General features: G+C 42.0%; 1 protein-coding gene across 5 annotated transcripts in view; it reads right to left on the bottom strand.

Moving 5' to 3' along the window:
• Window positions 1–20876, bottom strand: part of LOC129732077 (uncharacterized) — a 332272-nt gene that overhangs the window by 43456 nt on the left and 267940 nt on the right. For 4 of the 5 annotated variants that reach the window (XM_055692571.1, XM_055692570.1, XM_055692573.1 and 1 more), the window contains exon 6: window positions 7135–7718. In XM_055692571.1, coding sequence (XP_055548546.1) covers window positions 7135–7718 — 584 coding nt within the window. The remainder of the gene's footprint in view (window positions 1–7134; window positions 7719–20876) is intronic. The other variant, XM_055692574.1, reaches the window with a different exon arrangement.

Genomic DNA, 20876 nt, shown 5'->3' with positions numbered 1-20876 from the left:
CTTCCGTCACTCGCTGTTTTTGGTGACTCAGCAGCCGAAGGCCAGGGGTTTGGCTCGTGGTGTGGGAAGAGGCCCTCAATGATCCGCTCCAACATCGTTGGTGATTGCTTCGCCGGGGCTGAAGAGCCTCTGGTCTTTGCCGCGACAACCTTACAGGCGTCACCCCATGGATTCGTGTGAGCACTTTCGCAAAGTCTACCAAAGCAGGTTCGTTTACTAGCCTTCATCGCGCTCTTGAGCGTTACCTTAGCAGACTTGAATGCCGCTTGACGCACCGATATTTGCGTATCGGTGCGCGCGCCTTGCAACACCCGCCTCGCGCGAAGGCACGCGCTACGGAGGTCTGCTGTCTCGTCGGTCCACTAGCAAGCCGGTGGCCGTCCATTTCTAGGCTGACAATACCCAGGCATGGTGGCGTCGCACGCCCGTGATAGTATAGCAACAAGTTGGTCCGCCCTCCGGGAAGCCCTCTCCCCTTCGAGGTCCAATCATATTGCTTCCGCAAATACATCGGCATCAAAGTGCGATGTCTTCCAGCCGCGAGTGGTTGAAGTATTGGCTCTACCCGTGGCTTGCCGCCTCGTGTCCACGCTATAGCTGACCGACTGGTGGTCGCTATTAGTGTGGCCGTCGTCTACCTTCCAGTTCGTGATCAGTCCGTGGCTTCCGAACGTCACGTCGATGATCGATTCCGCGCCGCTTCTGCTGTCGGTGCTTTCTGCAGCGACATTTGCCAGGTCTAAGATGAGCTTTGCCAAAGCTTCCAACAGGATCTGACCCCTCTGGTTAGTGCAGCGGCTTCCCCACTCAACAGCCCAAGCGTTGAAGCCGCCTACCACTATGAACGGCTTTAGGCCCGCTAGTTCCACGGTTACCCGATCGACCATCTGGGCGAACCTTTCCGTAGACCAACGCGGCGGAGCATAGCAACTGCAGTAGAATACCCCGTCCACCTTGGCAACCACGTAGCCCTCGTTCGACGTTGACACGATCTCCTGAACCGGGAACCTGTCTGTTGCCGTTTTCAGTAAGGATGCGGTAGGGGTCCGATACGATGGCTATGTCCGACAGCGACTCAGTGGTTGCTTGGTATAGCAGCTGCGGGGCCGCGTAGCAGTGGTTTAGGTTTAATTGCGTCGCCCTCACGCCTGCGGTTTAGTAGCCGGCTTGCTAGCCGGGCACCTTGTGGCCTCCTGTAACGTGCTAAGCGTCCCGCTTACCGCTGCATACTAAGCACTTGGGAGGCGCCCCGCAGTACCGCGCTTTATCTTCTGCACCACTGCAGCGTCAACATAAGCTGGACCTGTCGGGCCCTTTACAGGACCATGACTTATGTCCCCGCACGAAGCACCTGAAGCAAACATCGGGCTGCCCAGCGGGCATAGCGACCAACCAACCTTCAGCTTGGTTATCTTCAGTGCTTTGCTTCCTTCGGACGATGGAAGCTTTACAGTGGCAACCTGAGTCAAATTGCCTCTACGGCCACCATGACCCCGAATTCCTTCTCAAAGGGTTGAGCAATGTCACACCCCTCAGTGATTTCGTCCACGTTTTTAAGCTGGAGAGTCACCTCCGGGGTGAGGGCCCGAATTTGCATGTCCTTTCCCAACACTCTTTGAACTACCTCCATGTAGAGGGGAGGGGGGGGGGCTGTTTCTGCAGAGGCGGAGGGCTGCTTCTCCAGGCACGTTGTGAGGTGGTTCTACAAAAATATTAACAAAACAGAAACCTAAACGGGTCAGTCCCTGTCCATGTCCCGATAAATCAGAGGTAGCCAAGCGTTAAAAACAACGTCTTAGCGTGCTATTGAACGGCGAGGAAGACAGAAGCGTCGAAAGGAGCAGGACTAATATTGAGAATGATGGACAGACTGTGGATCCACCATCCCTGGACGAAGTGAAGAAAGTAGTTATTGAGTTGAAGAACTGCAAGACTGCTGGGAAGGACGGCATTCCCGCCGAGCTTTTTAAAACGGGAGAGAACAGCTGTAAAGCAAAGCCTTGGTGCTACATTCCGATTCGGAACTTGACCTTCTGTTTACTATGCACAGACTTCGCAGCCAACCGTTAAGGGTACAGGACAAATGCGGGGCTAGCGCTACGATCCTACTGACACTAACAGTCTCTCCCGTGTCGAGACTCAAACCTACGACGACTTGTTAGGCCAGCATCGTACCTCGAGACCAGATGGGGAGGCTCTTAGGGAGAACAGCTGTATCGTGCCATTTATCGGATCATGTTGAAAGTGTTGGGTAGCCCATGATATATTGGACCCTTTCGTGACGTTAGATGGTTTGAAGCAGAATCAGACTTATTGTTAACATAGTATTGGAAGAAGGGTTGGCGTGCAGAGAAACGGTACCATCATGACGTAGTTTCGCATGCTCTTAGGTTTTGCGAACGATATCAATATCATTGGTAATAATCGTAGAACGGAGGAAGAGGCCTTTGGACCTCTCGAGAGCGAAGCTACGAAAATTAAGCTTGTCATAAACTCTGCCAAAACGAAATACATGGTGGCTGGTAGAGAGCGTGTTAGCCCGTCGGATGTTGGTGTAGCGGTGGTGATAGATGGGGAAATCATTGGAAGTAGTCGACGAATGTATTTACCTAGGTACAAGAGTAACGTGCGACAATGAGGTTGGCCATGAGATAGAGAGGCGGATAGTGGCCGCAAGCAGAGCCTTCTACGGTTTGCGTAACCAGCGAGGTTCCGCAGCCTGCTAACCCGTACAAAACTGGCACTCTATAAAACACTGATTCTCCGGGTGGCCCTCTATGGTCATGCAGCATGGACCCTGAGAGAGGTTGATCGGTGAGCTCTTGGTGTTTTTGAGCTAAGGATCTGGCGGTCAATCCTTACGGCTAAGTACGCAGAGTTGCGGAAGGTTTGGTAGGCTGTATCCGAGCGTTGGAAGCTCCCACTAGTGTTTATAGAGAAATACTACAAGGTATACGGCCCTAGGGTTGTATGAAATGGTGACGTGGGACTGAACACTGTAATTAGGGGGTTTTTGTTCCAAAATATACAGAGTCCGCAGACAGAAACAATGTGTTTGCTCGGTGACTTACGTACTTTTATTTTCAGCCTTAGTAAAATATTTAACAACACTCGAAAAAATATCGTTTATGTTTGGCGATATTATGCCTGTAGAATTTTTTGTGCATTTGACAAAGCACAAACTTATTGTTCTTGTTGAAAAAGCACCAAGAATTTCTCGTAATGTGTCAAAGTCCAAATTAACTCTTTATCCTCAAAAACCAGATCCAATAACACTTAAGTTATCATAATGAATGGTTTTGTCTTATTTAACTTCGGTTAAATCAAATTTATAATATGGATCTTACTTTTAAAGTAATATGGGGAAACGAAAGTTCATTAATTGGCAAACATGAGAAGATATGTTATTTTATTTTATTATTATTATTATTATTATTAAACAAATACATTCATCTGACAAAGATAAGTCTTAAGGAACTAAAATTAAAATTAAAACTAATCCGTCATAGTCAGCGGAAAGCATCTAGGTGTCGTTGACGAAACACATTGATTGGCAAGTCGAAGCCAAACAGGTCGTATACCTCATTATATGGCTGGACAGTCGATGTGGCCAGTCAGTAATTTGGCGGCGAAAACGGCTTGTGCAATATGGCGGCGTAGCTCTAAAGGTTGAATACCAAGAAGTCGGCAACGGTCCTCGTATGATGGCAGGTTCAGTGGATCTCGCCATGGGAGATGACGAACCGCATAGCGTACGAATTTTTTCTGTATCATTTCCATTCTGTTGGACCAGTTTGCATGGTAAGGGGTCCATATCACAGAATTGGATTCGAGGATTGATCGCACTAAGGCACAGTAAAGTGCTTTAAAACATAACGGGTCACGAAATTCATCGGCAATCTTGAAAATGAATCCCAATTATCGGTTAGCCTTGGCGATAATGTTGGTTTAGTGGTTTTTGAACGTCAACTTGCTGCATTTTTCCACACTCAACGTTAACATGTTTGTTGCACACCAATTAACAAATTTATTCAGATGCTCTTGCAGCTCCAAACAATCATGCAAGCATTTTATAATTTTAAATATTTTTGTATCATCCGCATAAAATAATCGACATTCGGGTGGTAGCAGTAGTGAAGCGTCGTTTATAAAAATGGAGAATAGTAGCGGGCCCAAGCTGCTACCTTGAGAAACTTCTGATAAATTAGAAAAACGATTCGAAACCGCCGAACCTATTTTCACACACACACTTCGATTAGTCAGGTAGGACTCAAACCAGCATACGGATTCCGATGAGACACCGAGTCGTTCTAATTGGGTAAGCAGTATTTCGTGGTCTACCCGATCAAAGGCTGCTTTCAGGTCCAGGTAAATTGCGTCTGGCAAATAAGGCGTTATTCACAATAATTTCAAACAACTTTGAGCAAGCACACAAGGATGTGATCCTATAAATTTTTATATTTGGGAATTCAATTATTCGATACAATCCGGTCACGATTATTTAGTGAATATCGAATATAAAATATAATAAATATAACTTATAACCGTTGCAAAAATGTACAATTCTTGTTGAGTAATTTATGGTAATTATATTCATGAGATAAACTGTCAATCACCATCAGCAGCAGCATTGCAGTTTTTCCTCGATTGCACACGATCAGAAATGTATCATCAGTTTTTATTACGTCCTGACAGCAGGTTTAGGAATTGTTCAAGTATGGGGATTGTTTCAAACTTTTCGGAAAACATTTACCTTCGAGACATCACATTGGTCTGAACTCATGGAAACGAAAATAAATTGACCTATTGGGACGGGGAGACTCTTGTGAATTTCTTTTCGATATTGAAACAGAGAATATCACAGGGAACGGTTGGTGTCCATTCACGTCGTCTGTGCTAGGAATGCTTGCATGTGATTGGTTCATTGTTCGCGTAAATTTGTCATTGAAACTTTTTATCAATTTTACGGCTTAGCAATCAAATTAGAGTGATAACTGGCATATTACAAAATTGTTTTACATTTTATCTATCCAACAACATATTGGTTATTGTTATCCATCATGTGGTTATACTGTTATTAACGTTTGAAATCTGACGCAACATTTGCCAGTTTCATTTCCAATTTTACAGAATGCATCTCAGTATAGTAAAGAAAGACGTAGTCCCACGTCAAAAACGTGAAATTCAACGCCGCGTGCTATAAGGCCGATGTTCTGGAGAAGGTTATGGCCCTGGCACTTCTGGACGTCTTCGAGAAGCATCGTTATGTATATCAACAGGACTGTGCACCGGTTTACACGGCGAAGGCCAAGCATGGTGTTGAGAGAATTCGACTTATTTTTTTGATGAAACGGCCCTCCCAGCTTCCCAGACCTTAATTTCCTAGACTTTTATTCGTAGTCGTAGGGTAGGCAACATATTTTAAGCAGCTTTAGGAACCGCCTGAATATTGAGACGAAATACTCGAAATGTGTTGGGTGAAATTCAAACAAAAGTATATCAATCTGTTCTCAATCTTTTTCTCTGTCAGAACTTGTTTTCAGATTGTAAAACTAAGTTAGCAAACTATAACAATCATCAATTAAAGTTACCAATTGAGGAACACTATTCACCCGAACCCCGAACCTCGAACCTATTTTAAGCAGTTTACATCTGTTTTGCAGGCGCTTTTTTCAGCACCCGAAGTGGCTCCTGAATGGCTGCAATATAGGTCTATTTGTTTCAATTGGTGATTGTTCCCAGATTTCTTTGTGATTAACGGTATTTCTTATATTAGTAAGACAGCTAGACAATCAAAGTTTTCGTTTCTATCATTGAAATTGTCAATATTGATCAAAATCCAGGAGTTTAAGGCCTGCTTCCTTCGACTGATTAAAATAGGTGCCACTGCTCAAGCCGTTCCCTACCCTACATGCCGGCCAAACAGAGCAAACATAAAGTGAGCACTATGGACTAATTTAAAAAGCTTATCTCCAAAATTTGGAAGGATATTCCGATGAAGCACCGCCTGCGATTTTTCTGCAAAACTTCCCAAGCTTTTCATACAACATAAAGAGGATTCAGGAAAGAATATATCATGAACAAAAATTTTAGAAGGAGTTGAACCCTCTTGCTTTTTTAATTAATAAATTAATAAAATAAATAACTCAATAATGATAAAATTTACAAAAATGGGTCACTTTAAGAAATTGTACTACATAGAAAAATAAAAATACCCAAATATATTTGAATACCTTGAATCATCAATATCAATAACAAAACCTCCATACAAATTTCCACCCAAAATTAAGTATTCGCATTTTATTGAGCTGTTGCGTTGTCATCATCCATTTGGCGTAAATTTAAATTGTTCTTACGTGTTCGCTTGGTAATATTTTCTTTGTGTGTAGATTTTCGTGAAAAAAGTTAAAATAATTGCATCAATGTGGGCCATTCCACGCTAAGTTATGAGATAAATGTAGCGACCCTCTCCGATTCGTACTAAAATTAATACTAAGACTTAGGTTGAAACTAAAGATTTTTTTTTTGTAAATTATTGATGTATTGTATTCAGAGAGAAATTTTAACAAGTGAAATTCAACTTGCATTCATTTGACGAATTCAACAAATACAATGAATATCAGAAGTTAGCGTCTGTTTCCTATAGTAAGTGACGAATTTCATTTTTTCTCCAATCTTCTGTAATTTTCAATCCGAAAGCTTTTGCTACAAAAAAAAGATAGCCAAATGCTAGTGAGGAAACTGTTGAATTTGTTTTCAGCCCTAAATTACACTTGTATTAGCGTGCAGAATAATAAATTCACCAATTTAGATATGATGTAAATGATAATATTTACTTTGAAAAATTAAACACCACGCAAAGAACTTTAAAACATTCAGAAAATGTCTGAAAATTTATTCCATCAGCTGTGGTTTAAATAGGAGAAGTGAAAGTTTCATCACGAATACGCTCTTAACAAATCCCATAAAATATTACAATACGCAGCATAGCGTTGAGCTACCAAAATGCGGTTTCGCTCAAACGTCGCATTCCTATCTATACAGAACAGATAAATAGTAATTATTCAGAAACTAATTTTATTCCAACTGATTTGAAACCAATCAAACAGCTATAAAATGTGAGATAGAGCTTACCTGCGCCGATAGTTGTTTCTGCTGCTGCGAGTGCTGATGAAGATGGGCCTGGTGTTGCTGCTGCTGCTGCTGCTGTTGCTGTTCGTTTTTCCACAGTTTACCACCCTTCAGGATGCCACTGATTGCCTGTGCCGTGCTCAGCGGTTTGTGCTTTCCCAGCTCGTAATGATTGTTCACCAGCGCCGAGGATTGATCCGCCGGTGGTCCGACGCCGCTTTGTTGTTGCTTCTGTTGCAGCTGTTTCTGCTGCATTGCTCGAAGATCGTTGTTGTTGTTGCCGCTGCTGCTGCTGTGGTTATTGCTACTGCCGGTGAGGGCGGCCGCGGCAGGCACCGCCGTCGATCCAGTCTCGTTGCTCGATGTCACTGTAACGATAGCAATTGAAGCGGCCGCCGTCGTCGCCGTCGGCGGCGGCGAAGGTTCCGTATCAGTTTGTGTCTTTTGGATGATCCGCCGTTCAGTGACGGTTGTCATCGTGATGGTTTCGACTATGTAACGCTGTGGACTCGGTTGCCCCTTGAACGGTCCCCCTGCTGACGGGACCGAGCCAGCTCCAGATGACTGACTCATACTGTCATCATCACCTGCGGTGGTTTCGTTTGGCAGATAAACCCACCGGAATGGGTTTCAGTTAGGTGTGCAATTTTCCATAATCCAGCATTTTAACGCACCCAAATGCACACACAGCCACAACCGATGGGGGACATGAGTTTACGGGTTTTCACGTGTGTCAGATTTTTTTCGTGTGGTATGGAAACGTGTCGTTAAATTGGTGAATGTTTTTAGTAGTTAGAGCACCACACAATGCAGGTTATGCAAATACAGAGTAGAGAAGAGGTATAATCGGTTATTTGGATGGGTGATTCGTTGCCCACTGGCATTAGAATTATTCGGTTGCTATTTTTCGAAGAATGTAGCGCTAATTTACTAGCCACTAACGTGCGGGTGTATTTTTGGGGGAAAGCATTCCAATTTTCCACCCAGGCAACATATTGATTTCGTGCACACACTACAAGCGGTTTATGAGAAATGGAACGTGCTGTGATTCGTGCCGGAATGTAAGAGGGAATGAATGCGCTGCATTTGTGATAGATGAGAATTTGCATTCGGAGCGAACGGAAGCTTTCGAGTGGAAACGATTTCGTGCCAGTTGGATAGTGGGTGTAGGATGAGGGTAGCGAATAACTGTCCGATAAATTCACACCTGGTACTGAGCTTGAACATTGACGATGTTCTGCGGGGAATGAATATATGCAGAATGCACTTCGATTGTGTATAGAATTGTTTTTAATTCAGTATTTCCGAAGCCCTCCCGGTGAGTTATTTTAAACTGCTCATTCGGGGTAATAAATAATAAGGAAAATACAAATCAATAATTTGTGTGCAGTAGTTGTTGCTCGAAGCAAAACTCTGATTCGAATTGGCTTCCGTAAAATACTTCTCTCGGTATAAATGTTTTTAGAAAGAAGAAAAAGAATATATAAAGATGGTGACGAGTCGAAGAATTTAGAGAAGATCTTTTTTGAGTTACTTATTCGCTGAAATCAACGCCATATTTCGCAACATAAATAATTATAAAAACCATTTTGCCTTTCTCTTAGAAAGGTATAGCAATCACTGGAAAAACCAAAGGTATAAAAGTGGTCCCAATGGCCGAATGTCATTTACCACTCGACCGCTTTCGACGAACTGAGCATTTTCTGTATGTATGAATGTATGTGTGTATGTGTGTGTGTGTGTTTTTTCTCACTCACTTTTCTCAGAAATGGCTGGACTGATTTTCATAAAATTAATTGCAAATGAAAAGTCTAGTTGCGTAATAGGTTGCTATTGAATTTCATTGTAATCGGATTTTTAGTTTAGAGGTTATGTATCAAAATGTAAAAATCACGAAACATCAATATCTCAGAAACCACAGAACCGATTTCAATAAAACTGGTTTAAAATGATCGGGCTGTCTCCAAAACCCTTAACTTTTAAATTTCGTTATGATTGAACATATGGTTCAAAAGTTATGTAAAGAAAAGTTACCCTGAGGTTGTTTAAACTCACTCATTTTTCTCAGAGATGGCTGAACCGATTTTCACAAAATTAGTGTCAAATGAAAGGTCTAGTTGCCCCATAGGTTGCTATTGAATTTCATTGTAATCGGATAGTAACTTTGTCCGTTGTTCATAAAAATGTGGAATCACATAATGAAAGTAAGCATATTGACATTCCTCTAACAATCACTGGCTAATTAAAAGGTAGAAAAGTGATCCAAATGGCCGAATGTCATATACTACTCGACTCAGTTCGACGAATCCCGGGCAGGAGAGGATAACAAAATTATAACTCATCAATAACATATTTAGTTATGAGGACTTATCGTGTTATCGGAAAGATATTCACGTTTCAAACGTGCATACGAAATTATCATAAAATTTTGATATCATATCTCGCTATGCCTTCAATGAGATGTTTGAGATGATTTTAAAATATCTGATTAAAAGTAAGTTTTTTAGTGAAAATTGTTCGATATTGATTATTTATCAGTTATGCATTCAGTGTTCAATAAGTTGAAAATATCTGGGTCGGTTATTTTCGTGATTTTTAATGCAAATTCTTGGTTTGTTATTGAAATATCAAGCTTTGTTATTCATATAGTCTTGAAGGAACAATATTTTGGTATTATTCTTTGTTATTTTACCAACTATGTAAACCATATTAAGATCAAAATGAGGTTGTTGTGAAAGCCCCTCGTCAGTGAGCGTACCTTGAAACCTACATGCCGACTGATAACGACAGATCTGTCATTGGTTGCTGAATTGAGGGAAGCAGATAGAACCTAACGATAAAAACTTCCTTTTGCTTGGAGATCGCCGAGGAGTGCGCACGCGTGGTATTACATATCTGTCCGGCTCATAATTACGTGAAACGTGTTAATTGTGTATTTGTTAACCTTTAAATTGAAATGTAAGCTTAACTAAAACTTCATCTAAATTAAAATTAAATTGGAAATTTGTTTGTAGGTAAAATTATTTATTAAAAAAACCATTGTATTCCGAGTAAAGCGAGCCAGAAAGTTACAAAACGTAAGCTTAATTAAAACCTAAAATTATATTCTATACTCTACCCTGATAATTTGCAGGAAACTTTAACTTGGATAATACACCAGTTGTAAAATTTCGGAACTCGCTTTCTTTACGTTGCAAAGGCAACATCTTAAAGTTTCGTTTTTACCCGGATCAAGTGAAGCGCCAACAATGCCGCGGCTGTCGGATGCCGAAGATGATAGCATCGAACAAAGCTGCCCGCTCTGTAGGTTTCCAGACAATAGCCAGATGGTCAGCTGTGACGAGTGCCGACAGTGGTACCATTTCTCCTGTGTTGGTGTGACCGAAGCTATTGCCGACCACGACTGGACCTGCCAGGATTGCCTACATGCCAGATCTCCTGCTTCAGTTTCGCAAGCCGTCACGCAATCACCAGAACATTTGTCTCTCGTTAATTCATTCGCACGATCAGTTGCCTCGGTTTTACCTCCAGTTCCAGAAGAACAAACCATGTCTGGTAATGAGTTCCCTATAAGCCAATCTTTTGTTTCGCCGGTCGCTCTGGCGTCAACAATTAGCGCAGAATATTCGGTAGCGGCCAATCAAAGCTTTGTGAATTCTATTCCGCAAACTGTGCCTATTATGACAACTGCACCGTCGGTACCAGCACGATCGAATCTCATTTCTCAATTACCTATGGAACTGAGACTCCGCTACCTCAAAGAGGAACAAATCCTCGAGAGGAAACATCTGATGCAAAGATACCGTCTACTAATAAATACGCCTACAGTGTTACATCCGAACTTGACAATCCCAGTGCCTAGATTCCCTTGTAGCTCAGAGCCGATTATTCGACCTTGCACATCTTCAGGTTCTCAACAACGGCCTCCGGCCAGTTTACCAACCGCCCTAGTGTTTTGTAACCCGCAGTCCCAATCTTCGCCGGTGTGTGACTTTGGAAATTCAAGCAGGCCGGTTGGATCCAGTGCTGGCCCACAGTGTTTTCCTTCGCTAGTGTCGTCTCGTGCAAACGTTCCATACACGCGTCCGCTTGACCCGTCGCTCGCTTTTAATGTTGGGAATGAATCCACTTTACTTAATAGAAGCCAGATAGCTGCTCGTCAAGCCGTCTCAAAGGACCTCCCGGAATATAACGGTGACCCAGAACAGTGGCCGTTATTCATTGCTGCTTTCGAAAGTACGACGCGTCTTTGTGGCTACACGATAGAAGAAAATATGATGCGGCTGCAAAAATGCCTCAAGGGCAAGGCATTGGACGCAGTCAGATGTCAGTTGTTGTATCCGAGAAATCTGGAAAGTGTGTTAGCGACACTAAAAATGCTTTTCGGTCGACCAGAGGTTATAGTTCATTCTCTTATCCAGAAGGTCCAGTTATTGCCTGCACCGAGAGCAGACAAACTCTGTACCTTAGTTGACTTCGCAATTGCCGTTAGGAATATGGTAGCAACACTTCAGAATTGCAACCTGGAAAAACACCTTTGTAACATTTCTCTCATGCAAAGTCTCGTAGACCGATTACCACCCATGATTCGGCTTAACTGGGCAACACATCGCCAAGGTTTACGCCAAGCTTCCCTCGCCGAATTTAGTGCATGGCTCTACACGCTTGCTGAGGGAGCAAGTACGGTAACTATTCCACAAGGTCAAAATGTTGCTGACAAATCTAGAAAGACGCGAAAGGAAGACGGTTTTTTGAACGCACACATTGAGTCGACTTACCAGCGAAATACATTTACGGGAGGTCCCAGTTCCAGTGGATGTTCCGTTTGTCGAGGAAAATGCGATGCGGTGGAAAATTGCAAGCAGTTTCTGGTACTCGATCATTCATCTCGATGGAATGCGCTCCGCGAACATAAGTTGTGCCGCTGCTGCCTTGGTAAGCACCAGGGCCCGTGTAAATCCGCTAAAGTATGCGGTAAAAAAGGATGTACGTTTAAGCATCATAGGTTGCTGCACAACGATGCAAAGGATAAGCACTCCAACCCCCCTTTCACTGAATCGAGTCGGAGGGAGCAATCTAGTGGTGGCAGTAAGCATGACGCCACCGAGTATGTTTGCAACACTCACAGAAGCAACTTTCATTCGGTCCTGTTTCAGTACGTTCCGGTGACGCTTTATAATAAAGACATGCATATTGATACGTTCGCCTTTCTCGATTGTGGATCATCGTTGACGCTACTAGAGGAAGGACTGGCTTCAGAGTTGTATCTAGAGGGAGAAAAGCGTCCGCTTTGCTTACGTTGGACCGCAGACACCTGCCAAGAGAGTCTCGCTCGATATTTCGAAAATAGGAAACGGTAACATAAAGCATCGACTGACTAATGTTTACACCGTGAAGGAGTTGAAGCTTCCTTCCCAGTCTCTATCGTTTGCAACGTTAGCCTCGCAGCATGCACAACTGCAAGGAATACCTGTTGAATCGTATGAAAACATTCAACCACGTATCCTTATCGGCATGAACAATATACGCGTAGTGAATCCATTGAAATGTCGTGAAGGTGCAGTACACGAGCCTGTAGCAGCCAAGACGCGATGAGGATGGATGGTGTACGGAATGTGCCCCACGGGAAATAAATCGTCTTCAAACATTGCACCACACAGTTTTCATATGTATCATCATTCAACCGAAAATGATGCCGAATTAAATTCTATGGTTAAGGCTCATTTCGCTCTTGAAAATTTGGGAATTTACAAACCAGAAAAGATGTTACTGTCTACAGAAGATGCACGTTCAACCGAGCTTATGCGATCAGTGACAAGATTCGAGAATGGAAGGTATCGAACAGGGCTACTGTGGAAATTCGACGATATTCGATTTCCCGACAGCAGACCGATGGCACTACGCCGACATAAATGTTTGATGCAGAGGATGGGACGCGATTCAAGCTTAGCTGACACACTCAAAGCAAAAATGGGCGAATATATTCAAAAAGGCTACGTTCGCAAGCTTTCACAAATGGAACTGCAACAGTCTAGGGATCGCATATGGTACTTGCCAATTTTTCCCGTGTTCAATCCGAACAAGCCGAATAAGGTCAGGATCTGGGATGCGGCGGCAGCTGTGGCAGGAGTCTCATTCAATGCCGTCCTCATGAAAGGGCCCGATCTTCTAACAGCATTACCGGTTGTATTGTACAGATTTCGGGAGCGACCGATTGCAGTGTCTGGAGATATCGCTGAGATGTTTTTACGTGTAGCGATGAATGAACGAGATCAACACTGCCAGCGAATTATCTGGTGCGATGAGGAGGGTATGCCTGCCGAATACGTGGTAACGGTAATGACGTTTGGCGCCAAATGCTCACCGAGCTGCGTCCAATTTATAATCAACGAGAATGCGGCACGTTTTGCAGAACGCCTTCCCAGAGCAGTTGAAGTCATCAAGAACGGTCATTACGTTGACGATATGTTAGTCAGCGTCGACACAGAAGAAGAGGCAATAAAGCTAGCGAAGGATATCCAGTATATCCACCTACAGGGCGGCTTCACAATGAGAAACTAGATCTCAAATTCAACATCCGTCATGCAAGCACTGGGTGAAACTGGAAAGGCCGAGAAAAGCCTGAGTATAAACGATGAAACGGTACTTGAAAAAGTCCTCGGAATGTGGTGGGACACTAGGACGGATACATTTCGCTTCAAGCTCTCCACTGAGCGTAATCGAAACATTTTGTCTGCTAGCAAAAACCCCACCAAACGCGATGTATTGCGCGTGCTAATGTCAGTCTACGACCCCCTCGGACTGATAGCACACTACATGATTTATCTGAAACTGCTGTTCCAGGAAATATGGAGGGCGGGAACTTCATGGCATGACGAGATTGGCGACAAACAGTTAGTAAAGTGGCGGAATTGGCTGCAGCTTTTGGTGAAGGTTGAATCCGTGCGAATTCCTCGTTGCTACCATGTATCTCCTTCGGTTAATGAGCAACGTACAATCGAGTTGCATACGTTTGTGGTTGCCTGCGAACTCGGTTACGCAGCAGTTTGTTATTTGCGGTTCGTTGAGGGAGATAAAATTTGTTGTTCGTTAGTCGGTTCGAAATGCAGAGTAGCACCTATTAAATTTGTATCCATCCCTCGGCTTGAACTCGAAGCGGCGAAAATTGGTGCCCGTTTAGCAAAAACCGTTATGGATGGACATACGATTAAGATTGATAGACGGTTTTTTTGGACAGATGCTCGTGACGAATGTGCTGGCTAAAGTCAGATCACCGAAAATATTCCCAGTTCGTTGCCTTTCGTGTTGGGGAGATTCTAGAAATCACAGATGTCGAAGAATGGAAATGGATTCGTGGGAAACTAAATGTTGCCGATGAAGGCACGAAATGAGATGGGCTACCAAGCTTTGATATTAACTGCCGATGGTTTGCGGGACCTCCTTTAATATCGAAACCGAGATCGGAATGGCCAGAGGCATCGATCAAAGAATACACTAACGAAGAGCTCAGACCAAGCGTGCTGCATCATCACGTCCAGGTGCCCGGAGGAATCTTGTGTCCACAGAACTACTCCGATTGGGGCCGTTTACAACGACTTACCGCTCTGACGCAACGTTTCCCTGCCAATATCAAACGAAAACGGAAAGGTGAGTTCTTGCTGCGAGGACCGCTAACAAGCCAAGAACTGCTTGCAGCGAGTAATTTTCTATATAAGCGCGCTCAATGGGAATGCTACCAAGAGGAAATGTCTTTGCTTTCTGCGGGTAAGCTAAATTTTCCGAAAACCAGCTACTTACGAAAACATAGCCCGTTTCTCGACGACGCTGGAGTAATGCGTATACAAGGCCGCATTGATATTTGTGATTTTGCTGACGAGAAAACACAATTTCCGATTGTGCTACCGAGACGTCATCCTCTTACAAAACTAGTGCTTCAAGATCTCCATGAGAGGTATCACCATCAATGCAATGAAACATTCGTAAATGAGGCTCGGAGGAAATTCGAAATTCCAAGAGTGCGTGTGGAATGCGATAGAGTTCGTAGAGAGTGTATCCGTTGTAAAATCCGTCGTGCTAAACCTGACCCTCCCAAAATGGCAAACCTACCGAAAGAGCGGTTAGCGGCCTTTGTTAGGCCGTTTTCTTACATGGGGGTAGACTATTTCGGCCCGTACCAAGTCGTCATTGGGCGACGTACTGAGAAGCGTTACGGTGTACTGGTTACTTGCTTAACGACACGGGGAATTTACATCGAGATAGCCCATACCCTCTCCACAGATTCGTGCATAATGGCTCTCCGTAACTGTTTTTCTAGACGAGGAACACCACTGAAAATAATAAGCGATCGAGGTATCAATTTGGTGGGAGCGTCGAAGGAGCTCAAAACAGCTTTGGATCAAGTCGACAGCGACAAAGTTGTTCGTGAGTTCACTACGACGTCTACTTCATGGATCTTCAGCCCCCCGGCATCCCCGCATATGGGAGGCATATGGGAGAGGATGATACAGACGGTTAAAAAGATCCTAGAAGAAATTAAACCGAAACGCTTGCTATCCGACGAAGTCCTTAAGAACTTTATGGCAGAAATCGAAAACATCGTGAATAGCAGACCCTTGACGCATGTTCCCGTTGACGGTGAATCATCTCCCGCTCTAACACCGAACCATTTTTTGGTTGGATCATCGAACGGTTCTAAAGCTTTGGTGCCATACGACGGTAGCGGTTTGGCTTTGCAGCACTCGTGGAAAACATCGCAAATACTGGCAAACTATTTTTGGAAGCGCTGGGTGCACGAGTATACTCCCATAATTACACGCCGGGGAAAGTGGTTTAGCGCGGTAAAACCTATTGCTGTTGGAGACATTGTCATCGTCGTCGACCCCAACTTCCCGAGGAACTGCTGGCCCAAAGGAAGGATTGTCGCAGTGAAGGTTTCGAAAGACGGTCAAGTACGCTCTGCAACGGTTCAGACCGCGGCTGGGATCTACGAGAGACCTGCGGTGAAATTGGCGGTGCTGGACATCGGGGCAAACAGAAGTATGCTGGACCAGGGTCCAACTACTGGGGGGGACTATTGTGAAAGCCCCTCGTCAGTGAGCGTACCTAGAAACCTACATGCCGACTGATAACGACAGATCTGTCATTGGTTGCTGAATTGAGGGAAGCAGATAGAACCTAACGATAAAAACTTCTTTTTGCTTGGAGATCGCCGAGGAGTGCGCACGCGTGGTATTACATATCTGTCCGGCTCATAATTACGTGAAACGTGTTAATTGTGTATTTGTTAACCTTTAAATTGAAATGTAAGCTTAACTAAAACTTCATCTGAATTAAAATTAAATTGGAAATTTGTTTGTAGGTAAAATTAGTTATTAAATAAAACCATTGTATTCCGAGTAAAGCGAGCCAGAAAGTTACAAAACGTAAGCTTAATTAAAACCTAAAATTATATTCTATACTCTACCCTGATAATTTGCAGGAAACTTTAACTTGGATAATAAACCAGTTGTAAAATTTCGGAACTCGCTTTCTTTACGTTGCAAAGGCAACAGAGGTGTATTTCCAATATATGGTTGTGATAATATAATGATATTTTCTCCTACTCTGCATGTATGTGCACCTTTTTTTTCGCACTCACTTTTCTCAGAGATGGTCTGACCGATTCTTTCTATCTTGGTGTCAAATGAAGGGTCTATTTGTCGCTTAGGTTGCTATTGAATTTCATTGTATTCAAACTTTTAGTTTTGGCGCTGCGTCAGAATGTAAAAATCGCTCTTATATCTCAGAAGCTATGATCATAATTGAATTCAAACAAATGGGCTTTTAAACCCATAAACAATGAATTTCATAATGTTTAAACATGTGGTTTGAAAGTTATAGAAAGAAACGTAGACCGCAGACTGTTTAAAACTATAGCTACGATCAAAATATGTGCCTCAACATAATTTGAATTTGATATTGTACTATTTGTACTAATGTTTGCGGCCTTGCTCGGGATTGAAGTTGAAATTAAAAGTCATTTCTATCATTTCACTTTTTGCCTTTCTCCTAGAAAAGTATAGCAATCACTGCAAAAAGGTATAAAGGTGCTCAAAACGGCCGAATGTCGTATATCACTCGACTCAGTTCGACGAGCTGAGCATTTTCTGTATGTGTGCGTGTGTATGTGTGTGTAACGCTCTCCCAATCTCACTCGATGTTCTGAGATGGCATCGGATCAATGAAATTAATTACAAATGAAAGGTCTAGTTGCCCTATAAGACCCTATCGAGTTTCATTGTAATCTGATTTCTAGTTTAGAGGTTATGTATCAAAATGTAAAAATCACGAAACATCAATATCCCAGAAACTACACAACCGAATTGAACAAAATTGGAAAGTTGCGTTTTAACGTCAAGTTTATTTAAAAAAAAAATAAAAAAAATATCAACTCTTTTTTTTTTAAATTGAAATTTAATGTTTATTTTTAATTTAATTTTTTTGTACAGTGTATATTTTTTATGATGCATTTTTAATTCCCTACAACTCATTCTCAGACCACAGACTTTATGGACTACAATGCTTCGAATAAAAACTACGCCAAAAGACATACGCCCTTTTAGAATGTAACTCATGGTTGTAAAAAATCTCTCCATCTGTGAAAAATGCTCAGTTTGCTGAGCCAAATACATGTGCAAAGTTTCATTCAAATAAAAAATGGTCGATTAAATTTTCGCGTATTTCCAGATCATTTGAAATGATTTTGCTCTCAAGAAAAAAATTTTTTTGCTTCTATATATAATCGAGTCTAAAATTATATATAATCGAATCATATATAATCGAGTCAATATATAATGGAGTCTCTATATAATCGAGTCCGACCTGCATTTTCAAATATGCGAAAGATTTTTTAAACATAATCAAATTTCAACTACCCACGCACAACTTTACTTGAAATAGATTCTGCGCAATATGTTTGAAATAAGTTTGCAAGTTTGCACAAGTTTGCAAACAAATAATCATCTATACCTACAAAAGCGAATGTCAGTTTGTCATATGGGAGTTCTCGAGTACGGGGAGTTTTAATTGCCGTAAATTAAATACTTTTGTGTATGCATTAAATTTTGTTTATTCGTAATTGAGCGTGTTTAATTATAAAATCCATTATAAGAGGTACTTTCGAGGAAAAAGTCAAATCGCCATCTTGGACTTCAAAATGCCATGTGAAGTTTTGAGCATTATTTCGGTTCCAGATATACCGATATTAGGTGGCATTCGGCCATTTTATGCTGTTCTCCAGAAACCTGACGTTTCCATCTTGGGTTTAAAAATGGCGTCTAGAGTCGATTTCTGGCTGCTGTGCATCATTCCAATCATTTTAGGCTGTTTTGCCTTTCTCCTAGAAAGGTATAGCAATCACTGGAAAAACCAAAGGTATAAAAGTGGTCCCAATGGCCGAATGTCATATACCACTCGACCCCTTTCGACGAACTGAGCATTTTCCGTATGTATGTGTGTATGTGTGTGTGTGTGTGTGTGTGTGTTTTCTCACTCACTTTTCTCGGAGATGGCTGAACCGATTTTCACAAAATTAGTGTCAAATGAAAGGTCTAGTTGCTCCATAGGGTGCTATTGAATTCCATTGTAATTTGTAACTTTGTCCGTTGTTCATAAAAATGTGAAATCACATAATGAAAGTAAACATGTTGACTTTCTCCTAACGATCACTGGCTAATTAAAAGGTAGAAGAGTGATCCAAATGACCGAATGTCATATACTACTCGACTCAGTTCGACGGATCGAGCATTTTCTGCATGTATGCATGTATAGATGTATATGTTTGTGTGTACCCACACACGTGTGTACGTGTATACAAATATATTAAATACCAATATAGTTCACTTACGTGAAATTATGAAGACAAATTGAAAATGACAGAAGCGTTAGTCACCTTTTCGACCGCTAGGTGCGCCACTTCTGATTTTGTTCTACACGACATGCGAAATAGAGCAACTTTTGACAATAATATTACCCTAATGGGTACACTGAAAAAAATTCACATTTTATTGTGAAGTGGACTCGGCCGAATATTTTATAATAATAAAGTTCGCCTATGCATAAGGCAATCCATGGGTGGTGTTCCACGGTTTGTACGTTTGTCGACCTCCGACAATATTTTGAGTTGTAAAATGGCGACTTCCGGTGACTGGGAAACTGCCGAAAATGACCAAATACCACCTAATATGGGTTTTTTTTTTAACTAGAATGACGCTCAGAGGCCAGAAATTGTCTCGAAATGCCAGTTTGAAATCCAAGATGGCGACTTCCGGTTTTTGAAAAATCAGACAAAATTTTGAATTGTAAGATGGCGACTTCCAGTGATTGGAAAAAGAGGAAAATGACGTAATACCACCAATATGGATGTTTCTTTAACTAGAATGACGCTCAGAGGCCAGAAATTGTCTCTGAATACCATTTTGAAATCCAAGATGGCGACTTCCGGTTTCTGAGAAACAGCGAGATATGACCAAATACCATCCAATATGGGTATTTCCGAAATCGTGATGATGCACTGAAACCACAAATCGACCTCAGACAACATTTTGAGTAGTAAAATGGCGACTTTTGGTGACTGGAAAACTGCCGAAAATGACCCAAAAACAACCAAATATGGGTGTTTCTTTAACCAGAATGATGCTCAGAGGCCAGAAATTGTCTCCAAATGCCATTTTGAAATCCAATATGGCGACTTCCGGTTCCTAAACAACAGTGGCAAAAGACCAAATAACACTCATTATGGGTAGTTCCGGGATTGTTATGATGCACTGAAGCTACAAATCGACCTCAGATAACATTATGAATTGTAAAATGACGACTTCCGGTAAATGGGAAACTGCTGAAAATAACCAAATATCACCCAATATGGGTATTTCTTCAACCGGCCGATTTCCATCCAATATGAGATGTTTCGATACCAGAATGATACACAGGAGCTAGAATCGACCACAGACAACATTTTGAATTCTAAGATGGTGACTTCCGGTTTCTGTAGAACAGCCGAAAATGACTAAATAACACCTATTATTGGTGTTTCTTAAACCAGAATGACGCTCAGGGGCCAGAAATTGTCTCCAAAAAAAAAAAAATAGCCTAAAGGGACCAAATACCACCCAATATGAGTGTTTCTTTAACCAGAATGATGCATGGAGCTAAAAAATTGACCTCAGACACCATTTTGAATTGTAAGATGGCAACTTCTGGGAAACAGCCGAATACTACTGCATATGAATATTTCCGTAATCGAAATAATGTATAGAAGCCAAGCATTGACCCTGGACACCATAATGAATTCGAAGATGACCACTTTCAGTTTCTGGAAAACAACGAAAATAACTGAATACCACCTAACATGAGTGTTTTCGGAATAGAGGTGATGTACTAAAGGCAAAAGTCGAGGATGTTGTCATTCCGATAAAACCAATAATTTCAAACGATATAAACAAATCGCAAGAAATCAATGAATTTGGAATGTTGAAAATTATTGAATTAAACACAAAAATAGGCGGGACGAAGTTTGCCGAGTCAGCTAGTAAATACATAAATATGCTGGTTAAAGCAAAGCTGCAAGTGATGAATACGAAGATTAGAACTCGAAAGCAAAAAATTCGGAGGGATAAAAAAAAACAAAAAATACTTTCAAAACGAAGAAAACTAAACATTAAATAATAGTTTTTGCATAACAGTTGTTATCACTAATTATGTTTGTT

This window comes from Wyeomyia smithii, chromosome 3, assembly GCF_029784165.1.
Source record: "Wyeomyia smithii strain HCP4-BCI-WySm-NY-G18 chromosome 3, ASM2978416v1, whole genome shotgun sequence".
Classification (NCBI taxonomy): Eukaryota; Metazoa; Arthropoda; class Insecta; order Diptera; family Culicidae; genus Wyeomyia; species Wyeomyia smithii.
Note: the sequence above shows the minus strand (reverse complement) of the source record. Positions and strands in the feature narration are given on the sequence as shown.